Source organism: Pleurodeles waltl, chromosome 4_2 (genome assembly GCF_031143425.1).
Source record: "Pleurodeles waltl isolate 20211129_DDA chromosome 4_2, aPleWal1.hap1.20221129, whole genome shotgun sequence".
NCBI lineage: Eukaryota > Metazoa > Chordata > Amphibia > Caudata > Salamandridae > Pleurodeles > Pleurodeles waltl.
This window is the reverse complement of record NC_090443.1, coordinates 741972682-741993158: the sequence shown is the minus strand read 5'-3', so window position 1 is coordinate 741993158 and position 20477 is coordinate 741972682. Positions and strand designations below refer to the sequence as shown.

Here is a 20477-nt window from a genome sequence, read left to right as displayed (position 1 = left end):
TCTTGTAAATATGGTGCATGTCTGCCCTTTCGAATTGGTGTAGGGCAGCACAGCAGAAAGGCTTACTGCCCTATGCCAATTCCTTGTAAATATGCCCATAAATACATTGGAGTTGCCCTAAGAGAAATAAATCTGTTTGGCATCAGAATTTACATGGATATGTTGACATCTTCTTCTACACAGTTCTGGGTTCCTACTGTGCATTTTAGGCAAGTGATTATGAACACATTTTCAGTCTCATGCTACTGGCAAAAAGGGGTCTGTTTTTTAGACCTGACAACACAGGTGTACCTATTGTTACCAGTTATTCAAAATGGAGTCTGCCTTGCTCCTCCCACAACAGTCTCTCACCTCATGCTCTTGAAAGTTTGGTGTATCATTCCCTCTCCTGTGGGGTGCTTGCAGGGCACTGCACGAGGGACTATTTTACATCACAAAAGTAATTTTGAGTCATCGCAAATTACATTATTTTTGAAAATGCAACATTTTTTAACGGGGTATTCCTTATTTATTCACTGCAGCGGGGTTTCTTGTAAGGTTTTAGTTAGGACTTGCATTTTGCTTGATAGAGTGGTCCGTAGTCCTGATAAACAAGTATTGGCGAAGTAAATAGGCCTGGCTTTAACATGACATGGTAGACATGCACAAAAGCTGTTTGCATACATTTGCACATTAAAACCAGATCTATTAGTTTTGTCAGAGCTTCTTATGTTGGGGCAGACACTTCCTTTTGTAGCACAAAGACCAATTATTCAAAGCTTTGTATGGCTGAAGTAGCATAAAATAAGTTCGCTTCCTAACACTACAAAATGGATACTCAAGCATGATGCATCACGTAACTGCCTACTGCCTTCCTCAGCCGTAAGAGAAGGTGCAACTTGTCACAAGTCCTGTTTTTATGTCATGTTCAGTTTTTATCATCGGTTTTCATCAACTGCTGTCTTGCTTCCCCTTAGGTTTTAGGCCAGATGAAGAGATGAGCGACATCTTCAGGACAGAGTTTCAAATGAGACTGTTGTGGGGAAGTAAAGGAGCGCAAGTCAACCAGAGAGATCGATACGAGAAGTTCAGCCAGATTCTAAGCGCCTTGTCACGGAAACTGGAAGCTTCTGTCGTGAAGCACTTGGACCTGGACTCCAATCACTAACTAGAATGAGCCACCCTTTCAAAGCTCATACCACATATGGGCTGGTCGGTAAAATACAGCAAAAAGTCATCCACCAGAGACTGTGACCCTTCAGTGGCAGAAGATACTTTTAGAGCAGAATGTACATTTCTCAAATATATTTATTTAAATATGTTTTAACATATTAATGGTACTACTGATTAAATTATTTATTTTCCAGGTAACATTTCCATAAAATTAATAGAGAAGGCAAGCATTTTTGGACAGCATTCTTGCCAACCATGAGCTCTGGCGTTGCTCATGTTAAATCTTGTAAGCCCGCGCGGCTAGGCTGTGTTTGTAAGAGTGCCAAGCACAACAGCTTGTGGAGGAAAGTGCGTGGAAGCTGAAAACAGTGACCGAGTGCATTTTGGCAAAATGTATCAGTTGTATGATATTCCTTAACATAAACTGTATATAAAATGTGAATAAAAGTAAACTTCAGATAACACGCAGACTGCTGTATTCAGTAATGACAATATTGCCCCACAGTATACTGCTTTTCTGATTAAAAACAATTTTATGTCACTTAGCTATTTTTCAAACCTGCAATCAACTTGTAAATATTAAGATAATTAGGTGTATAGTTTTGATTAACAATTTAATAATGCCAAATTGAAATTGTAATACGTCACAATTTCACCACAATAGGCTCTGCAAATACTTTTTTTCCTGAGCATGGTTTGCACCCTATCTCAATGCAGAAGAGCAACACTAACCGAATACATACAAACCCGAAAGCCAATTTCCTTTGACATTTTCATGAGCTGAAGCTTATACAAACAAGCATTGGCAAAGCCAATAGGTCTCGCCTTTGCTAGACATATTGGCTTTGCCACTATGTTTTAGCCATGTTGCGCACCAGGGTGGCTGCTGTTTAGCATGGCTAAAAATTAGTGGGGTAAAGGAGAGTGGCATGGAGTGTCGTAAAGTGGATTAGAATGGAATGTTATGGAGCGGTGTAGAGTTGAGTGGAGTGCCATGTAGGGAGTAGAATGTCAGAGTGGAGGGAGTAAAGTGTTGTAGACTGGAAGGGTGTAGAGCTGTGTAGGAAGTTGGCTCTGTATATACTATTTCAAAGTAAGAAATAGTGTGCACAGAGTCCAAGGGTTCCCCTTAGAGGTAAGATAGGTAAGATAGTGGCAAAAATAGATAATTCTAATGCTCTTTTTTGTAGTAGTGTGGTCGAGCAGTAGGCTTATAAGAGGGTAGTGTTAAGCATTTGTTGTATACACACAGGCAATAAATGAGGAACAAAGACTTACTCCTGGTCAATAAGTTTTAATATTGAAAAATATATTTTCTTAGTTTATTTTAAGAACCACAGGTTCAAGATTTACATCTAACACTTTAAATGTAAGGTACTTCACTTAGATACTTTAGGAACTTTGAATGAAAACAATATCATGTGCAGTCTTTGTAAAAATGTCAATAAGCTATTTTCAAAGTGGACACAGTGCAAAAATCAACAGTTCCTGGGGGAGGTAAGTAAAGGTTAGATTACAAGGTAAGTAAAACACTTACAAGTCTCAGTCCTGGGGCATAGGCAGCCCACCGTTGGGGGTTCAAGGCAACCCCAAAGTTACCACACCAGCAGCTCAGAGCCGGTCAGGTGCAGAGGTCAAAGAGGTGCCCAAAACACATAGGCGGCTATGGAGAACAGGGGTGCTCTGGTTCCAGTCTGCCGGCAGGTAAGTACCCGCGCCCCGGGGGGGCAGACCTGGGGGTTTTTGTAGAGCACTGGGGGGAGGGGGACACCAGTAGGCACACAAAACGCACCCTCAGAGGCACAGGGGCGGCCGGGTGCAGTGTGCAAAGCAGGCGTCTGGTTTTGTATAGGTTTCAACGGAGGGACCCGGGGGTCACTCTAGCGGTGCAGACAGGCACAGGGGCGGCTTCCCGGGACAGCCATCACCTGGGCAAGGCAGAGGGTCGTCTGGGGGTCACTCCTGCGTCGAAGTTCGGTTTCTTCAGGTCCTGGGGGCTGCGGGTGCAGTGTTGGTTCCAGGCGTCGGGTCCCTTGTTACAGGCAGTCGCGGTCAGGGTAAGCCTCTGGATTCTCTCTGCAGGTGTCGCTGTGGGGGTTTAGGAGGGTCATCTCTGGCTACTCACGGGCTCGCAGTCACCGGGGAGTCCTCCCTGAGGTGTTGGTTTTCTGCAGGTAGAGCCGGGGGCGTCGGGTGCAGAGTGTAGAGTCTCACGCTTATGGCGGGAAACGTGAAGTCCTTGGAAGTTGCTTCTTTGTTGCACAGAAGTAGCTGGTTTTGAACAGGGCTGCTGTTCACGGGAGTTTCTTGGTCCTGTAGTCCAGGGCAGTCCTCTGAGGCTTCAGAGGTCGCTGGTCCCTGTTGGATGCGTCGCTGGAGCAGGTTTTCGAAGTTGGAGACAGGCCGGTAGGGCTGGGGCCAAAGCAGTTGTCTTCCTCCTTCTCTGCAGGCTTGTAGGTCAGCAGTCCTTCTTTCTTCAGGTTGCAGGAATCTGCTTTCCTGGGATCTGGGGAGCCCCTAAATACTCAATTTAGGGGGGTGTTTAGGTCTGGGAGGGCAGTAGCCAATGGCTACTCTCCTTGAGGGTGGCTACACCCTCTTTGTGCCTCCTCCCTGTGGGGAGGGGGGCACATCCCTAATCCTATTGGGGGAATCCTCCAAACTCAAGATGGAGGATTTCTAAAGGCAGGGGTCACCTCAGGACACCTTAGGGGCTGTCCTGACCGGTGGGTGACTCCTCCTTGTTTTTCTCATTATCTCCTCCAGCCTTGCCGCCAAAAGTGGGGGCAGTGGCCGGTGGGGCGGGCATCTCCACTAGCTGGGATGCCCTGGGGCGCTGTAACAAAAGGGGTGAGCCTTTGAGGCTCACCGCCAGGTGTTACAGTTCCTGCAGGGGGAGGTGAGAATTACCTCCACCCAGTACAGGCTTTGTTATTGGCCACAGAGTGACAAAGGCACTCTCCCCATGTGGCCAGCAACATGTCTGGTGTGTGGCAAGCTGGCAGAAACTGGTCAGCCTACACTAGAGGTCGGGTAGGTATTCAGGGGGCATCTCTAAGATGCCCTCTGGGTGTATGTTACAATAAATTGCACACTGGCATCAGTGTGCATTTATTGTGCTGAGAAGTTTGATACCAAACTTCCCAGTTTTCAGTGTAACCATTATGGAACTGTGGAGTTTGTGTTTGACAAACTACCAGACCATATACTCTTATGACTACCCTGCACTTACAATGTCTAAGGTTTTTCTTAGACACTGTAGGGGCATAGTGCTCATGGACATTTGCCCTCACCTGTGGTATAGTGCACCCTGCCTTAGGGCTGTAAGGCCTGCTAGAGGGGGGACTTACCTATGCCACAGGCAGTGTGAGGTTGGCATGGCGCTCTGAGGGGAGTGCCATGTCGACTTAGTAATTTTCTCCCCACCAGCACACACAAGCTGTGGGGCAATGTGCATGTGCGGAGTGAGGGGTCTCTAGGGTGGCATAAGACATGCTGCAGCCCTTAGAGACCTTCCCTGGCATCGGGGCCCTTGGTACCAGGGGTACTAGTTACAAGGGACATACCTGAGTGCCAGGGTTGTGCCAATTGCGGAAACAAAGATACAGTTTAGGGAAAGAACACTGGTGCTGGGGCCTGGTTAGCAGGGTCCCCGCACACTTTCAAATCATAACTTACCATCAGCAAAGGCAAAAAGTTAGGGGGTAACCATGCCAAATAAGCATTTCCTCACAAGCTGAGTAAAGTTTTGCGGAGTGGCAGTGTTGTGGAGTGGCAGATGTTGCGGAGAGAGGAGTAGAGTTTTACATAGAGTGGCGTAGAGCAGAGTAGATTGTCAGAATGGAGTGACAGAGTACAGTAGTGCAATGAGAGACGGACGGCAGAGTAGAGTGTTGTAAAGTGAAGTGGCATAGAATGGAGTGGAATCACGTGGAGTAGAGTCATAAATTAGAGTGAGGTAAAGTGGCATGGAGTGGCTTAGAGGGAGTTGCATACAGTGGAGTAATGTTGTAGAATGGAGTAGAGTGTTGTAGAGTGTAGTTGAGTTTAATGGAGTAGAGCATCATAGAGTGTAGTATTGTAGAGTGGCCTACAGTGAAGTGGCGTAAAGTACAGTGGTGCAGAGTAGATTGTCATAGTGTTCAGAGGCGTAGTGTGCATTGATTTTGAGTAAACTGGTGTCAAGTGCATTGTCAGAGTGCAGTGGTATAGAGTGGTGCAGTGTAGACTGCAGTGGCTCAGAGTAGATTGTTTCAGAGTAGAGTGAAGTAGCCTAGCTTGGAGTGGTGCAGGGTACAGTGCAGATGTGTAGAGTAGAGTAATGTAGAGTACAATGGTGTTGATTACAGTGGCGTGGAGTTCAGTGGTGCAGATGAGAATAAAATGGTGTAGAGTACAGTGATGAAGAGCACAATGGTGTAGTGGCATAGCATGCAGGGTCGTAGAGTGCAGTGGTGCAGAGTAGAGTGGTGTTGAGTTCAGAGGTGGAGAGTAGAGTGGTGTAGAGAAGAACAGAGGCGTAGAGTGCAGTGACCGAGTGAAATGGTATAGAGTGTCTTAGCGTGCAGTGGCATAGAGTGCAGTGGTGCAGAGTAGAGCGGCATTGAGTTCAGTGGCCGAGTGTCACTCTACGCCACTCTACTCTGCAAGACCACGCAGAGTAGAGCGCCACAGAGTAGAATTGAGTGGCATAGCATGCAGTTGCATAGTGTGTTGTAGCGTAGAGCGCAATGGTGCAGAGTAGTTGGCATAGAGTGCAGTGGTGTAGCATGCACTGGTTGTAAATAAAGTGGTGTTGAGTGCATTGGCGTAGAGGGCAGTGGTTTAGAGTTGAGTGGCGTAGAGGGCATTAGCACAGAGTAGAGTGGTGCAGAGCACAGTGGTCCAGAGTACAGTGGTGCAGTGTAGATTGCAGTGACAGAATGGGCCAGAGTGGAGTAGTATGGTATAGAGTAGATTGTTTCACAATATGAAGTGGCTTAGAGTGGTGTGGTTCAGGGCAGAGTGCAGTAGCATACTGAGCATTGGTGTTGAGTGGTGTAGAGTAGTGCGGAGTGCAGTAGCGTGAAGAGGAGGGGGGCAAAGTGGAGTAGAGTGGTGTAGAGTATTTTGTTTCAGAGTAGAGTGAAGTGGCGTAGAGTGGTGCCGGATTGAGTGCAGTGGCGCAGAGTGCATAGCGTAGAAATCATTGGCATAGAGTGTAATGGCATAGAGTACAGTGTTGTTGAGTGGCTTAGAGGGGAGTGGCCTAGAGTGGAGCAGAGTGGAGTGGCCTAGACAGGACTGGTGTATAGTGCAGTGGAGAAGAGTGCAGTGGTGCACAATAGAGTGGGTTGAAGTCAACTGGCATAGAATATAGTGAGTTTCGCACCAGATGCAGTGCTAGAGATGGCTGTGGTGGTAGGCCATTGTTTCAGTGGGACATGTTCACTGATTTCATTGTTGACAATACATGCATCCACTCAGTAAAAAAAAAAAAAAAAAAGGGTTTTGACAGGCAGATGTTTAAGGCTCTACTGGAAATAATGTATTGGGTTTTTGGGCTCACAAAAAATTTGATATTTAGGTTTTTACATTTTTGCGTATCAATATTTTGCTCATGATATTCTGAAATATAACCCTCATGTTACCAAGCTGAACATGCTGTAGAAATTATGAAGCACATCAAGTGCTCTGGTTTTTCACAAGACTTTGCCAATTTTACTTAAAACGATCCTGCAATAGAGCTTCACCTATGTAAATATCTATATATTTCCGAATTTAACATCAAGTCTGAAGCAACAACCCTTTATTGAGGTTGCTCGTAATTTGGAAAAAACTTAATATTGGTGCATTTAGAGCCCAGTCTTTTTTCATCAAGTTTCAAACCTGCACTACACCATCAAACTATTGGAGCAAATTTATAAGTTACTCACCTTCGGTAAAGCTTTTTCTGGTACAGACTAGCTACAGATTCCTCACCTTTTGAATATTCCCAGGCATCAGACTGGATCCGGAATTATTTCCATAGTACCTCTGCGTGCCGTAAGGGGGGACCATGTGACTCTGCACTGACACTGTTCCACTCTTGAAGTGATGTGCTGGGCCTTTATTATTGCTGCTCCTGGATTCTGATGTCAGTTTCTTTCGAGACTGCCTGCGCCCCCAGACATCGAGACTCAAAAGCAAATTGATAGACCAGTGTGCAGATTCCTGGACTTGGGACCTTAGTAAAGGTTAGAGTCCAATCACAGAACGGGGAGGATGGGTAGGTCAGTGAGGAATTTGCAGATAGCCTCTCTAACAGAAAGAGGGTTACCAAAGGTAACATTTTCTTCTGATAGAGGCTTCTAGACACAGATTCCTCATGTTTTGCATTCGCAATGTCTGTTAAGTGGTACCTTTGATGTATGTTTTTCAGCCTTGAAAAAGTCTTTAATGACAAAGCACGTTGGCTGTCTTTAGAAGATATAACTGTTGTGATTTAAGAAGATTATAAAGAAGAATAAAAGTCACGGACATTCTCAAAACTAGTGCTCTATGTTACTAATGATGTATCGGAGACTAAAGTGGTGTATGCTGGATGAACACACAGAGCCTGAAGCTCTCACAAGTAGTGCTGAGGTGATAGCAACTAGCAACATTATATTGCAGGATGAATCCTTTTTTGGATTCACATACTTTGCGTTATTCCGGCATTTAATGATTAGGTCTGGAAATGGCTTTCTTCCTTATTTTTATGTACTGTGGACGTAGTTGACCACCATTTGTTGGCATGCCTGTCCTCTGTATGACGTCAGACGACGCCACAGATGTTTCTGTGCATAGTAGCCAGCTTCAGATTATTTTTTCCGCCATTGGGTCATGACACAATCGAGAAGTTCCAAAAGTTTCTTTTTTTTTTAATTAAGAAAATCTTCAAAGCCGCCGAACACCACAAAGAGGACAAGAGAGAAGGGTATCATTCATGGCATATTTTTCCGCAGCAAGGGATCTCACCAGAATCAGCCACATGGTTGGAGAACAAGGGCAGGTAAGGGGCATGGATAATATTCCCTTTAAATTTTGTCCCAACTGCAACCACAAGTTCATGGAAAGAGACCACCATAAGGTTTGTAGCCTCTGGCTCCCAAAATACTATCTGGAGTGGGACTGTGAGGCCAGCAACACAGTTGTGCTGAAGACCTTGAGGGCACATCATAGGCAAAGACTGCAACAACACACCATGGCCACCCAAAGACCACAGGTATTGCTGAAAGACTTTGGCCTGTCCAGCGACGACAACATCTAGGAAGCCGAAAGCGGGCAGGTGAATGCCGAAACATACTCCATGGACGCTGAGAAAAAACAGGTGGTGATGGACGCTCAGAGGAGGACGCAAAGGATAATGAAACCACTGGAAGGCACAAAACACTGTAAGTCCTCAGACAAAAAGTCCAGGAAGGCAGCCTCAGCAAGGTAAACGTCACCCAAAGGTCAGCTGAAAACTAAAGAGGCCCACGGATCCCGAGCGGAGGATACCAAGACAGCCAAAACACAATTGAAACCCTTGACAAAGACACCAGTGCGAAAGGGATCAAAAGAGGGCACTAAAACCTTGGCATCGATGCTGAAGAAAAGACCTGCAGAAGAAAAGGCTGGAGGCCTTAATAGTGGCTCTCCTACAAAGAAAATGAGAATGTGACAACTCCCTAAAGGAAATTTCGAATTCTATTATACAAAAGAGGCTGAAGGAGTAGGGGGCTTCGTTGAACAGTCATGGGTCAAGCTGGATACAGATCCCCCAGAAGTTGACATCTACCCCATGAGACCATTACCCGCCCGACGATCTCTCATTGTACAATAGCCTCATCAAGAGGGCTGCTAATACCCATGGAGTACAACTGGAGGAGGAAAAACAAAACTCTTGCTTCCTTTTAGAGACACTAATGCCTGCTTCACAAGGGTAAATTGTACCTGCCAATGCTGCCAAGCATCTTGGATCAGGGGAAGGAGGCATCAAAGAGCTTGCTACTGCCGAGGCAGTTACGCCAAGATTTGAGAAACAATATAAACCCTCAACACAATACCCAAGATACATAAAGGAGAATGCACCAGCAGACTCTATAAATTGTCTCAACTGCAAGAAAGAGAAACAATGCTTCCACCTCAACGGGGTCCCCACCAGAGAAAGAGTAAATGCCTAGACACGGTGGGAAGGAGCAGTGGCGTACTGAGATTTCAGATCCACTCCTAAACTGATATGGCCATCAGCAGTGGCATGAGACTGAGCCCCTCATGCATAACCTTCCTGAAGAATACAAGAAGGGAAACAAGGCAATCATGCAGGAGGGATGTAATATTGCAAATACATGCCTTAAATCAGTACTTGATGCAGCCGATACTGCCAACAGGCAGATATGTTCAGACACCACATTAAGGAGGCATGCCCGGCTAAGGGACTCAGACTTTTAACCAGAGGTGCAGGCATCGGATATAAATATGCCATTCACAGGAGACACCCTGCTTGTCCAAAGCCTGGATGAGTTTTTGCAATAAATTAAAAAAGACAATGAGATAGTCAAAGCCATGGGAGCCCTACAGTTCCAGTGTTCATTCAGAAGGTAAAGAAGCACAATGCGATGGTCAACAGGTAGAACACCGTTTCCACAGAGCCAAAAGCAACAGCAGGCTCAAGGCATACCAACAATAGCAACATCCTGAGACAGTCCTTTCAAGCAAGAGGAAAAGGAATAGGCGAGACCCCTCAAGGGGTGAGGAACAGCAAGCAACTGACTCACCACACAAATTAGACCACCACATAACACTAGTGGGAGGCAGAATAAAATATTTACAAAGAGAGTGGGAAGAAATAACATCAGACAAGTGGATCTGAAACATGAGACATCATTTTTACCGCATAGAATTAACCAAAGAAACTCCTCCAAAACCACCAAAACAAAAGAATGTTGGGGAAGAACTCACACAATTAAGAAAGGAGGTGAAAGAACTCTTACAAAAGAACACTATTGAGAGAGGTCCCCCCAAGGTAAAGAAACAACGGAAACTACTCACCGTACTTTCTGGCTCCCAAACAAGATCTAACTCTGAAACCAATCCTAGCCTTCAGATTCTTAAATTCATTCACAATCATAATTTCAAAATTACAACACTTCAAGGAGTCTTTCCATTCCTACAACAAGGATATTATATGGCAACCCTAGACCTCAAGGGCACCTATCTACACATCTCTATGGATCAGAGACACCAAAAGTATCTCAGATTTGTACTAGACAGAGTACATTACCAGTTGACCATTCAGTATAAAGTCAGCACCATGGGGCTTTACAAAAGTGCCTTGCTGCATTAGCGGCCAACCTAAGAAGGAAAGGTATACATGTAGACCCATACCTGGATGACTGGCTTATAAAAGCAAAGAAAAAGCAGAAATGCTAGAGAGACATCCAAACAGTAACGTCAATGCTAGAGCAACTGGGATTTTTCATAAACCACAAGAAATCGTCACCTCAACCGGAACAAAAACGGTGTTCTTGGGAGCAACCTAAACTCAAGGACAGCAAACGCAAACCCTGTCCCAAAAAGGATAGAGGCAATGGCAGACCAAGTTTGCCTTTACCAGAAGGGGCAGTCTCTGACAGTGAGGACAGTTATGAAACTATTGGGCATGATGGCATCAAGCATACCACGTATAACACATGCAAGATTGCATATGTAACCTTTGAGAATGGATCTGTAACAAATGGTCACAAGCCACCAGGAGTTAATGAGGATCTAGTGGTTGTCACATCAAAGATACAAAGGGAAGCACTATGGTGGAAATCAAAACAGGGGACCCTAGGAAGTGCATTCAAGACACCAACTCCCACAGTGGCCATCACAACAGATGCATCCCACAAGGGGTGGGGTGCACATTCAGGGAACTTGAAAATACCGGGACTGTGGAACCTCCCAGATGTGTTGAAACACAAACTTCTTGGAGATGGACAGTCTGGCTGGCACTGAAAGCCTTCCAAACTCACATCACGGGGAAGACCGTGCTGATACAAAGACAACACAACAACTATGTTCTACCTGAAAAAGCAAGGAGGCACAAAGTCATACATGCTGAGTAAACTAGCACAAGAAAGTTGGCAATGGGCAATTTAAAGGAGGATCAACCGCCTCACTGTCCGCCTACCTGGAAAGAAAAACACTTAGGCGGACAGACTAAGCAGACAGGAAAGCAGTACACATCAATGGGAATTGAATCAGGGAACACTGGAAAGAATATTGAAGGTCTGGGGAAGACCGACAACAGACCTGTCCTCAACAGCAAAAAACACAAAATGCCAAAACTTCACCTCCAGGTTTCCACACCACCAGTCATAGGGGTATGCCCTGCCAATAAACTGTTCAGGGAGATTTGCTTACACTTTTCCACTGATCCCATTAATACAGAAAATACTAGAGAAAGTCAAACAGCCAGGGATGAATCTCATCCCAATAGCCCACCAGTGGGCCAGATCGATTTGGTACTGCTAGTGTTGTCCAGAGGACAAACAATCAAAATCAAAACAAAGAAGGACCTGCTAGCAATGCAAGGGGGAAGTGTACCCCCGGAACTAACAACACACAGCCTAGAAGCATGGCGTCCTGAATACATAGAGTTTGGATATCTACATCTAAAGCCCACAACAATGGAAATTCTAAGGGAGGCAAGAAAGTCTGCCGTAAGAACATGCTACACAGCAAAATGGAAAATATATATTCACTGGTGCATAGACAATGAGAAAATGGAAACAAATACAAGACTTGAGGCAGTATTAACTGAACTCACTCAACTATCGGATAGTGGGTTAACCTGCTCACCATTGAAGGTACACCTAGCAGCAATAGTAGCATATAACAGAAGCACCTAGTGTGATGATATCTTCACAGCACCTGTAGTGAAGAGGTTCTCAGAGGGATCGAAGAGAATTGCAGGACCAAGATCAGTTCCTGCACCAATGTGGAACTTAAACACAGTGTTAACGCAATTAATGACAAATTCCATTTGAACCTATGCACAAAACAGAACTCAAATCACTCACACTCAGAATTGCATGGCTAAGTGCTATCGCTTTACTGCAAAGAATCAGCAAAGTGCGCTAACAATACAGGAACAGTACCGGCAAATACACAAAGACAAGGTTGTCCTCAGGACCAACCTTCAGTTCCTACCTAAGATAAACAGCAGTTTCCATGTCAACCAAAGCATACAACTACTGGTGTTCTTCAAGGAACCACAAATAAATGGAAATAACCCTACACACCTTGGATGTAAGAAGGGCCTTAATATAAAACAAGAAACTAGAGAGTTTCACAAGGGAAACCAACTGCTTGAATCCTTTGAAAGGGCAACCAGGGGGTCACCAGTAACAAACGCAACAATATCAAGATGGATTGTAGAAACGATACAAACATGTTACTCAAGAGCAGGATTGACATTACCCACATGCTCAAGGTCACACTCACCAACGAAGAAGGCCACTATATTAGTGTTCCTATCAAATGTACCTATAAAAACAACCTGCATAGCAATGACATAGGCAAATCCTCACACATTCACAAAACACTATTGTGTGGATGTACAAATGAACAAAGAGGCACAGGTGGGACAAAAAGTACTACAGCACCTGCTTGCAAACACTACCCATTTTCAACCCAAAGGAGGAGATACTGCTACATAATCTAATGCAAAGCATGTAAATCCAGGAAAGGATTCATTCTGCAAAACGAAATGGTTAGTTACCAATAGGAGTAGTTTTGCAGCCTGAAGCGTTTTCTGGATTCACATGAGACACACCCACCTCCCCAGTAAGAGAAGATTAATTCAACCAGGTAGAAAAAAAAGACACAAAAAGAGGAAAAGAGGACAGAAGAAAACAAGTAATAAAAATATTGAAAAAAGAATCTGAAGATGGCTACTACGCACAGGAACATCTGGGGTGCCGTCTGCCATCAGACAGATGGCGGGCATACCACCAAGTGGTGATCAACGATGCCCACAAAAAAACAAGAAGGAAGAAAGATAATTCCAAACCCAGCTACTAAATGGTGGAATAGTGGAAAGCATATGAATCCAGAAAACTCTTCAGGCTGCAAAACTACTCCCAGTGGTAAGTGGTCATTTTGTTTTGATGGTGAGGAGCCATAGGGAGCAGCTGTGAAACAGCTCTAATGGAGTACACATCAAATAAGTAAGGAGGAGATTGGAATCCCGTTGGGGCATCACAAAAAGTGGGGAGGAACAAATAATGCAAACCTTTCAAAAATGTAATCACAACCGGTGATTTAAACAAGGAAGGTTGATCAGGCAATTGCAGGAATTCCGAAAGGTGACCTTAAACTGTGCCCAAAGTAAGGCCTTGCCAGGCGAAGGATAGAACAAATAGGACATCAGACAACTGGGCCTGGAGGCAGTCACTTTGGCATGCACTGCACCAAAACAAACTTATCCCAATTACAGGCATATTTACTTTTTATTGAGGCACACCAGGCTGCTAGATGAGATCAACTACCTCCAGGGAGATATCAAAGGTATTCAGCTGGCGCCACTCAATCTCCATGCATGAAGGTAGAGATTTTGAATGCTGGGGTGGAGAACCCGGCCCTGCTGCTGCATCAGCAGATCCTCATTGACGTGCAGCCTGACCAGAGGACAGATGTTCAAGCCATGGATAATATACTTCTGTGCCCAGAGCCACTAGGATGACCTGGGTACAATGGGTTCTGATCTTCTGAGAACTTGAGGCAGAAGTAGTAATGGCGGAAAGGCATACAGGAGTCCAGAGTGAGAGGCACCTTGGAAATTCCAACATGCAGAAGTGCTGCTATTGTGTGTTCTTGGCTAAGGTGAACAGATTAAGCCAAGATTCTCCTCATTGTGGAAAATAACTTGCACCACCTTTGGGCGTAGCTGGCACTCGTGATCCGCTAGGCACCAGTGGCTGAGTTAATGAGCCTGCCAGATGGTTCACCACGAGGTGGTCCAGCCATTTCCAGAGGCGTAAGGCCTCCAGGCATAGGGTTGTTCAAATGTTTGTTGCAGTAACACATGGCAGTGGTGGTGTTGTCCGTGAGCACCTGTACCAGCCTCCCCTTGCTGGATGGCAGGAAAGCTTTCAGCACCAAGTGGATAGACCTTAGCTACAAAGGGTTGACATGGAGCCAGGACTCCACCAGAGACCATAAGCTTCTGATCTCCACCTCTCCCAAGTAGGCTGTCCCAGCCCAGAAGTGACATCTCTCACCAATGTCAGCTCTGGATGGGGAAGAGCGAAGGGTCTGATGCTAACCCAAATGCGGCCCAGTACCACCACTACACATCTTTCACAGTGCAGTCTCCTCCAAAATATCTGAACTTGGTCGGTGAGGTACTCTAAGTTGGGTCTACTGGGACTTCAGACCCTACTGCAGAGCTTGCATATGCCACCTGGTGTCCTCGCTATGAGATTATACCCTGCTATTTAGTAGTGTTGTGGGGCTCATTGAATACATGCAAATTATGATTATTGTGAGGATTATGACTATTGTGTGACTCAGTAATTTGCAATAAACTTATCTGATGCCCAAACAATCCACACATTTATGTAAATTATTGGTTCGTAATCCTAAACTTAAAAGAGCAATAGACATTTCAAAGGGAATGGAGCACACAGTGGACCGCATAAAGTAAAAGACAATACCTGTTGTTTGAGGTCCAATAATTAAGTAAAGAAACAAACTCAAAGAAGTTACACTAGGAAATTGAAATAGAACAGTGATAACAAAATCAAGTGTTTTGGGGTGGTAGCAATACACACCCAGAGAAACTAAAAATGGTGAGAAAGGGGCCGCTTTGCAGGAATTTATAGAAAAGTGTGGGTTACAAATATAACACGACAACAAACAAAATTAGCTTTTGGGGTAAACAATGACAATTTAACTAATCTTGCCCAGTTAAGAAATAGACATTGGGTGATAAAATTTTAAAGTTATTCACTGATTCTTGCTTACCATTCACTACAGTACTTTATTCAAGGAACATTTTGGTAATGAGAACTACGCATTAGAGAAGACGGATATCAGTCCTGCTGAAAACAATAAGGACTCTCTTCCTATCTAAAGGATGGTCAAAATGTGGATCTCCTTCATGGGGAGGCTTCAAATGAAAACTACTTATGGCTAAATGAGGGTTGAATGATCAATAAGTGGTGAAGAAATGTGTAGGGAGTTTCCAAATTTGTTTACAGACACACTACAATTGCTCGCCACATTATCCACATTGAAACATTGGGGAAAAAATGTTAGACCAATAGTACATAAAGTCTGCTCTATTCTATCTTCTGATGTCAGATAGTTTAATTCTAATATATGGGTAGATAGGCACTCACTCCATAAAATCCACCAAATGCTAAGCATCTTGGTTTATAGTACATCAGTGCAGGTTCACGGCACATCCCTAATCGTTGTTAGAGACTATGAGAGGCTGAATTAATCAAAAAGACATAAGTGGGGTAGGATCAGTGAATTACCTTCAACACACCATACACAAGGTTGGAGTTAAAATCAAGTTAATTATTGTGGAAGCAGTGAGGGAAGCACCAGCCCGTGTCAACAAAGAGGAGATGAAGTCTTAAGGTCGAAGCCTATCAGACAGCCCAGCTGTCTGGTTTGCTAAAGACATCTTTGAGACATTCAGAAACATTCCATGGGAATGCATTCTGCCATTGCTTACCATTTGGGTTTGTAAGTCACATTGTCTGGCTTTGTTTGTTTTAGGCTGTCCAGGTTACGTTTGTCTGTCACAAGTAGCAAAGACTTTTCACACTACTTCTCATTGTATTCTTCCACGAGTGATCCTTTCTGTGAACAAGTCTGTAAATCTTGTTCTTATCTTGTCACATTTGCTGTGCATTCTAAGACAGAGCTCAAGTGTCAGGCTCTGTCTTCAAGGGAGCTTGATGTTTACTTTTCTTTCACAAAGTGAGAGGATTTATGTGGCACTTGCTGGATACTGTGGGGCTAGAGAAAAGGGCTTTTTTCAAGCGCACAACAGTTAAACTGGGAACGTATTTCACAATATGTCAGAATTAGCAAAGCACAAATGAAGCACGTTTTTTGTTAATTCTGAAGTGTGTTGGAAGCAAATACTTTAATATAATCAAAACAATACAATAACTGATGCTATTTCCACACATTATGTGCTGTATAGTTTTATTTGTAATATTGTATGTCTGTGTAAATGTCATGGTCATTTCAATTGAAAATGTGTTGTCTGTGAGGTATTGTGCTACAATACATACTCCACTCTACTCTGCAACCCTCCATGCCACTGCACTCTACTCTGTACCACTCTACTGTACACCATGCCATTGCACTCTGCGTCACTCAATGCATCTCTATGGGAAACAACCTTTAAAACATGGTCGTTGCTACGCAATACCTTTGCCAAACATTCATTACCCCACATATATAAATATATATATATATTTTGTGTTTTTTTTAAGTGTTTGAACAAGATATAGATATATATGTATATGTGTGTGTGTGTATATATATATAAATATACGCTTATGGAGCTAGATATATAAGAAACGATTTACAGATTGGATTTCTGGAAGGTAGCCCACTTGGGCATTATTTTTTTGTTGAAGTTTTCTTTTAATTTTCCTTTTCTTTAAATGTTTTTTTTTTTTAGCTTTTATTATTGTAAGCCTATATAGCCATGCATTTACATTTATAAGTGTCATTTGCAGCCTTTGATAATAATTAGCCCATGTGTGCATATGATCAATGAATCAGGGTGAATTGCCTATGTGTGGCGATTGCTTCACTAAGGAGCTATTTATAATAGCCCACTTGGGCGTTAAATGTGTTGATGGCCGTTCATCCTAAAATCTTCCACTGGATATTAATTAAATGTTGTCTACATGGCAGATATAAATTGATTACTTTGAAATTTCGCGAACAACACTCTCTGGAAGATTTGATTATGATTGCTCACAGGCACTTAAACGTTCGTATCCCTGCCACGCAGAGGTTTCTCAATTTTATTGCAAATTTTTGAGTTATATTATAAATGAGGTCATAGAAGATGTCATTACTGATGTAATATGTGGGATAAGTAGTAGTGCATGGTAAGGGCACGAATTATAGTTACCTTAGAGCACAAGTTGGAGTGTCTTGAGATAATTACAACTAAAACCGTTTCATTTCTATGGTTTTGTGTGTGTAAAATCTGAACCTAATTAGAACGTCCCTCTAACCTTTGGTTTATTTTTTTACGACTTTCTAAGGTTTTCTTAACTCTATTTCCTAACTATAATGTTCCTGTAACCTTTGTTATTTTCAGTGAACTTGTAGGGTTTTTTTAAACGTTAAATAATATGTAATTACCTTACGTTAATCCAACCCTGCCACCCTTAACCTTTAGTCGTGTGCTAGACGGGGGGAGGGATTGTCCTGGGCCCTGTAGCCAGGCACTGCGGCCAACCCCCCTCCCCCCCAATAGGCACCCAAACCCAGCGCCATGCACGGTCTTTGGTTGTGCGTGGCAAGGGTTGGCCACAGGGCCTGGCCTGCGGCTAACTCCCTGCAGACACCTAACCTCGCTCTAGGCATGGCTGAAGTGGTTCGGCTGCAGCTAATCCCCCACAGGCACATGGACGTGCTCAGTCGGAGTTGGCCGCTGGGTCTGACCTGTGGCCCACCCCCCATAAGTAGGCAATCCAGGAAGGTAAACCCACCCCTGGGCTGATTACAGCCCAGGGGACCCCATCCTGCGGGCCACCTAATTACTAAAAGGGGAGTGGGACCCCCGCACCCCCCCTTCCTGGGCAGATTCTGGCCCCAGGGACCCCACCCTCCACAGCCTGGCCAATTAATAAAACAGGAGGGGGGCCACACAGCCCCCCTTCCGGGGCAAATTGTGGCTCCAGGGACCCCGGGACCTGGCCAATTAGTGGGAGGGTGCCATTTGGACCCCCTCCCCATGCTGATATTGACCACGGGGACCCCATCCTCCAGAGCTGGCCAATTAGCGGAAGGGGGTGGGGGGGAACCACACCACCTCCCCATTCCCAGGCCCTGGAGACTACATCCCCCGGGACCTGGCCCCTTTTTGCTGGGTGCACCCAGGACATCCAGTGTGCACTGTTGGTGAACTCAGGGGGCCTCAATGTCCCTGCAGTCCCTGCCAGCTCCCCCACCTCCATGGGGATCTGGCGTTGCTCCCTCATGCAGGGAAGAGCAAAAAATTCATTTTTTTCATATCTTTTCCTGCCCATTTGACAGCAGGCAGAAAAACAGATGAAATGTCTGTTTTCAGTTGGCAGGAACAGTTTTCCTGCTCTCACAGGCTGGGAGTGGACTGTTTGCTCTTGCTTGGCGTGAACTGTCAAAGCTCCCGCCAAGTGAAAGCAAATGCCTTTGTCCTTAGAGTGGGCACCTCAGGACATAGGGAGCCGGCCCTGTGGGGGTGGCGGTCCCCAGAACCATTAATAGTTCCAGGAGGATGGTCATGCTCCTTTGTTTTTCCAGGGCCTGCCCGGGAAGGTGGTGGTCCTTGAGGCTGAAAACAGCCCAGGAGGGGGGGGCGCACACCCCTCTCCCCCTTTTGCTATATCAGCCTGGCCCCGGGGAGGTGGTGGTCACCAGAGCATGAAAGGGCCCAGAAGGGGGGCCCATGCGCGCCCCCTCCCATACAGATTGGCCGAGCCCCGTGGAGGTGTCTAGGCCAACCATGTGGTTCCCCACCTCCATCTGAATTAAAATTGGCCAGGCCCAGGGAGGTGGCGGTCCCTGGGGCTAATATCGGCCATGGGGACCTGTCTCACTCGGGGAGCCAAGGTTTAAACAAGCGTGGGGGACCTTTTTTTTTTTTTTGCTGGGTTCTGCGGATTCTCTGTGATTTTTGTGGCAAACATAAAAAAAAATGCTTTTTTGGCCTAGGTGGCATCCCAGGGGGACCCCACCACCAGGCCTAGGCTGGCTACCCTGCCCCCTTTTCTTTTTACTTTTGTTTTTGGACTCGGCTGAGTTGAGTCTCAAAATGACTGCCAACATATCCGGTTGAAGAAGTGTTGACAGCTAATCAGATCTCAGCACGAGATCTGTTGGATCCGCTTCCGTACAAATTTGTTTTTTCTTTAATAACTTGAAAACCACTGACTGGACTTACACCAAATTTACAAACACACACACACACTAAGGTGGTAATGGACACATGGTAAAGTCATGTGTGGTAATGGCATGCGTGGTTCCGTCATACATCTACCTCTACTCTGCACTACTCTACGCCAATGCACTCTACTCCACACCACTCCAGTCAAGGCCACACCACTCTACTCTGCACATCTCCACTCCACGTCAATCCACTCTATGCCACTCTGCAACACTGCACTTTATGCCACTGCACTCTACAACAATGCATTCTACTCTGTAGTACTCTATGCCCTTGCACTCTATGCCAATACACTGTACACCACTCTAATCTACTCTGCACCACTGCACTCTATGCTGCTGCACTCAACACCACCTTATGCCATTAATATACACCACTTCACCCTGCACCACTACATTCTACGCCACTTCACTCTACCCTGCACTATTCATTCTACACCACTTCACTATACTCAATCTAATCTACACCACTGCACTCTATGCCACACTACTCTATACAAGTGCACTGTATGCCACTGCAGTCTACTTTGTATCACTGTAGTCTAAGCCACTGCTTTCTATGCCACTCTACAACACTGCACAGTATTCCATTGCACTGTATGCCACTCTACACCACTATACTCTATGGCACTATACTCTGCAACACTGCCCTCTCCACTGCTCTACTCTACACTACTACACTCCACGCTAGATGAATGAGAACAAAAATGTTGCTACCATTTGTGTCTGTAAAATAAACCTTTTCCAAGGCTCTATAATTGAGAAATGTTGATGTGAAAAGAAATTTATTTTGACCACTGATGCCACTTCAAAGGACAGTGGTGGTACTTTACCACAATTTGTGGATGCTAAAGAAATTGTTACTTTTGTTTTTCACACCTTACAAATGCAATTACTCAGTTGTGGAAATGGGGGCATTGCCATGCTATTGTGCAGTCAGTCATTATAACATATTCTTACAGGTATTCCCTCTGTACTAAATACTAATCACAAACCTATCATTCATACATTCACATCAAAAAAGTTTGAGTACACCTGGACCCCTCCCACGCCCCAGCTACACACTGAATGCCCAGTCCATTGGCTTATTGAACTACATGGATAACACTTACCAAGTAACATAACCTGGTGTCTTATTGTCTATCCCAGATGCCATTGTGTAA

General features: G+C 44.8%; 1 protein-coding gene across 5 annotated transcripts in view; it reads left to right on the top strand.

The window, feature by feature from the left end:
* Nucleotides 1–1612, top strand: part of BCAR3 (BCAR3 adaptor protein, NSP family member) — a 167645-nt gene extending 166033 nt beyond the window's left edge. For all 5 annotated transcript variants that reach the window (XM_069232382.1, XM_069232383.1, XM_069232386.1 and 2 more), the window contains one exon: nt 957–1612. In XM_069232382.1, coding sequence (XP_069088483.1) covers nt 957–1147 — 191 coding nt within the window. In that variant the 3' untranslated portion in view covers nt 1148–1612. The remainder of the gene's footprint in view (nt 1–956) is intronic.
* The last annotated feature ends 18865 nt before the right edge of the window (nt 1613–20477 follow it).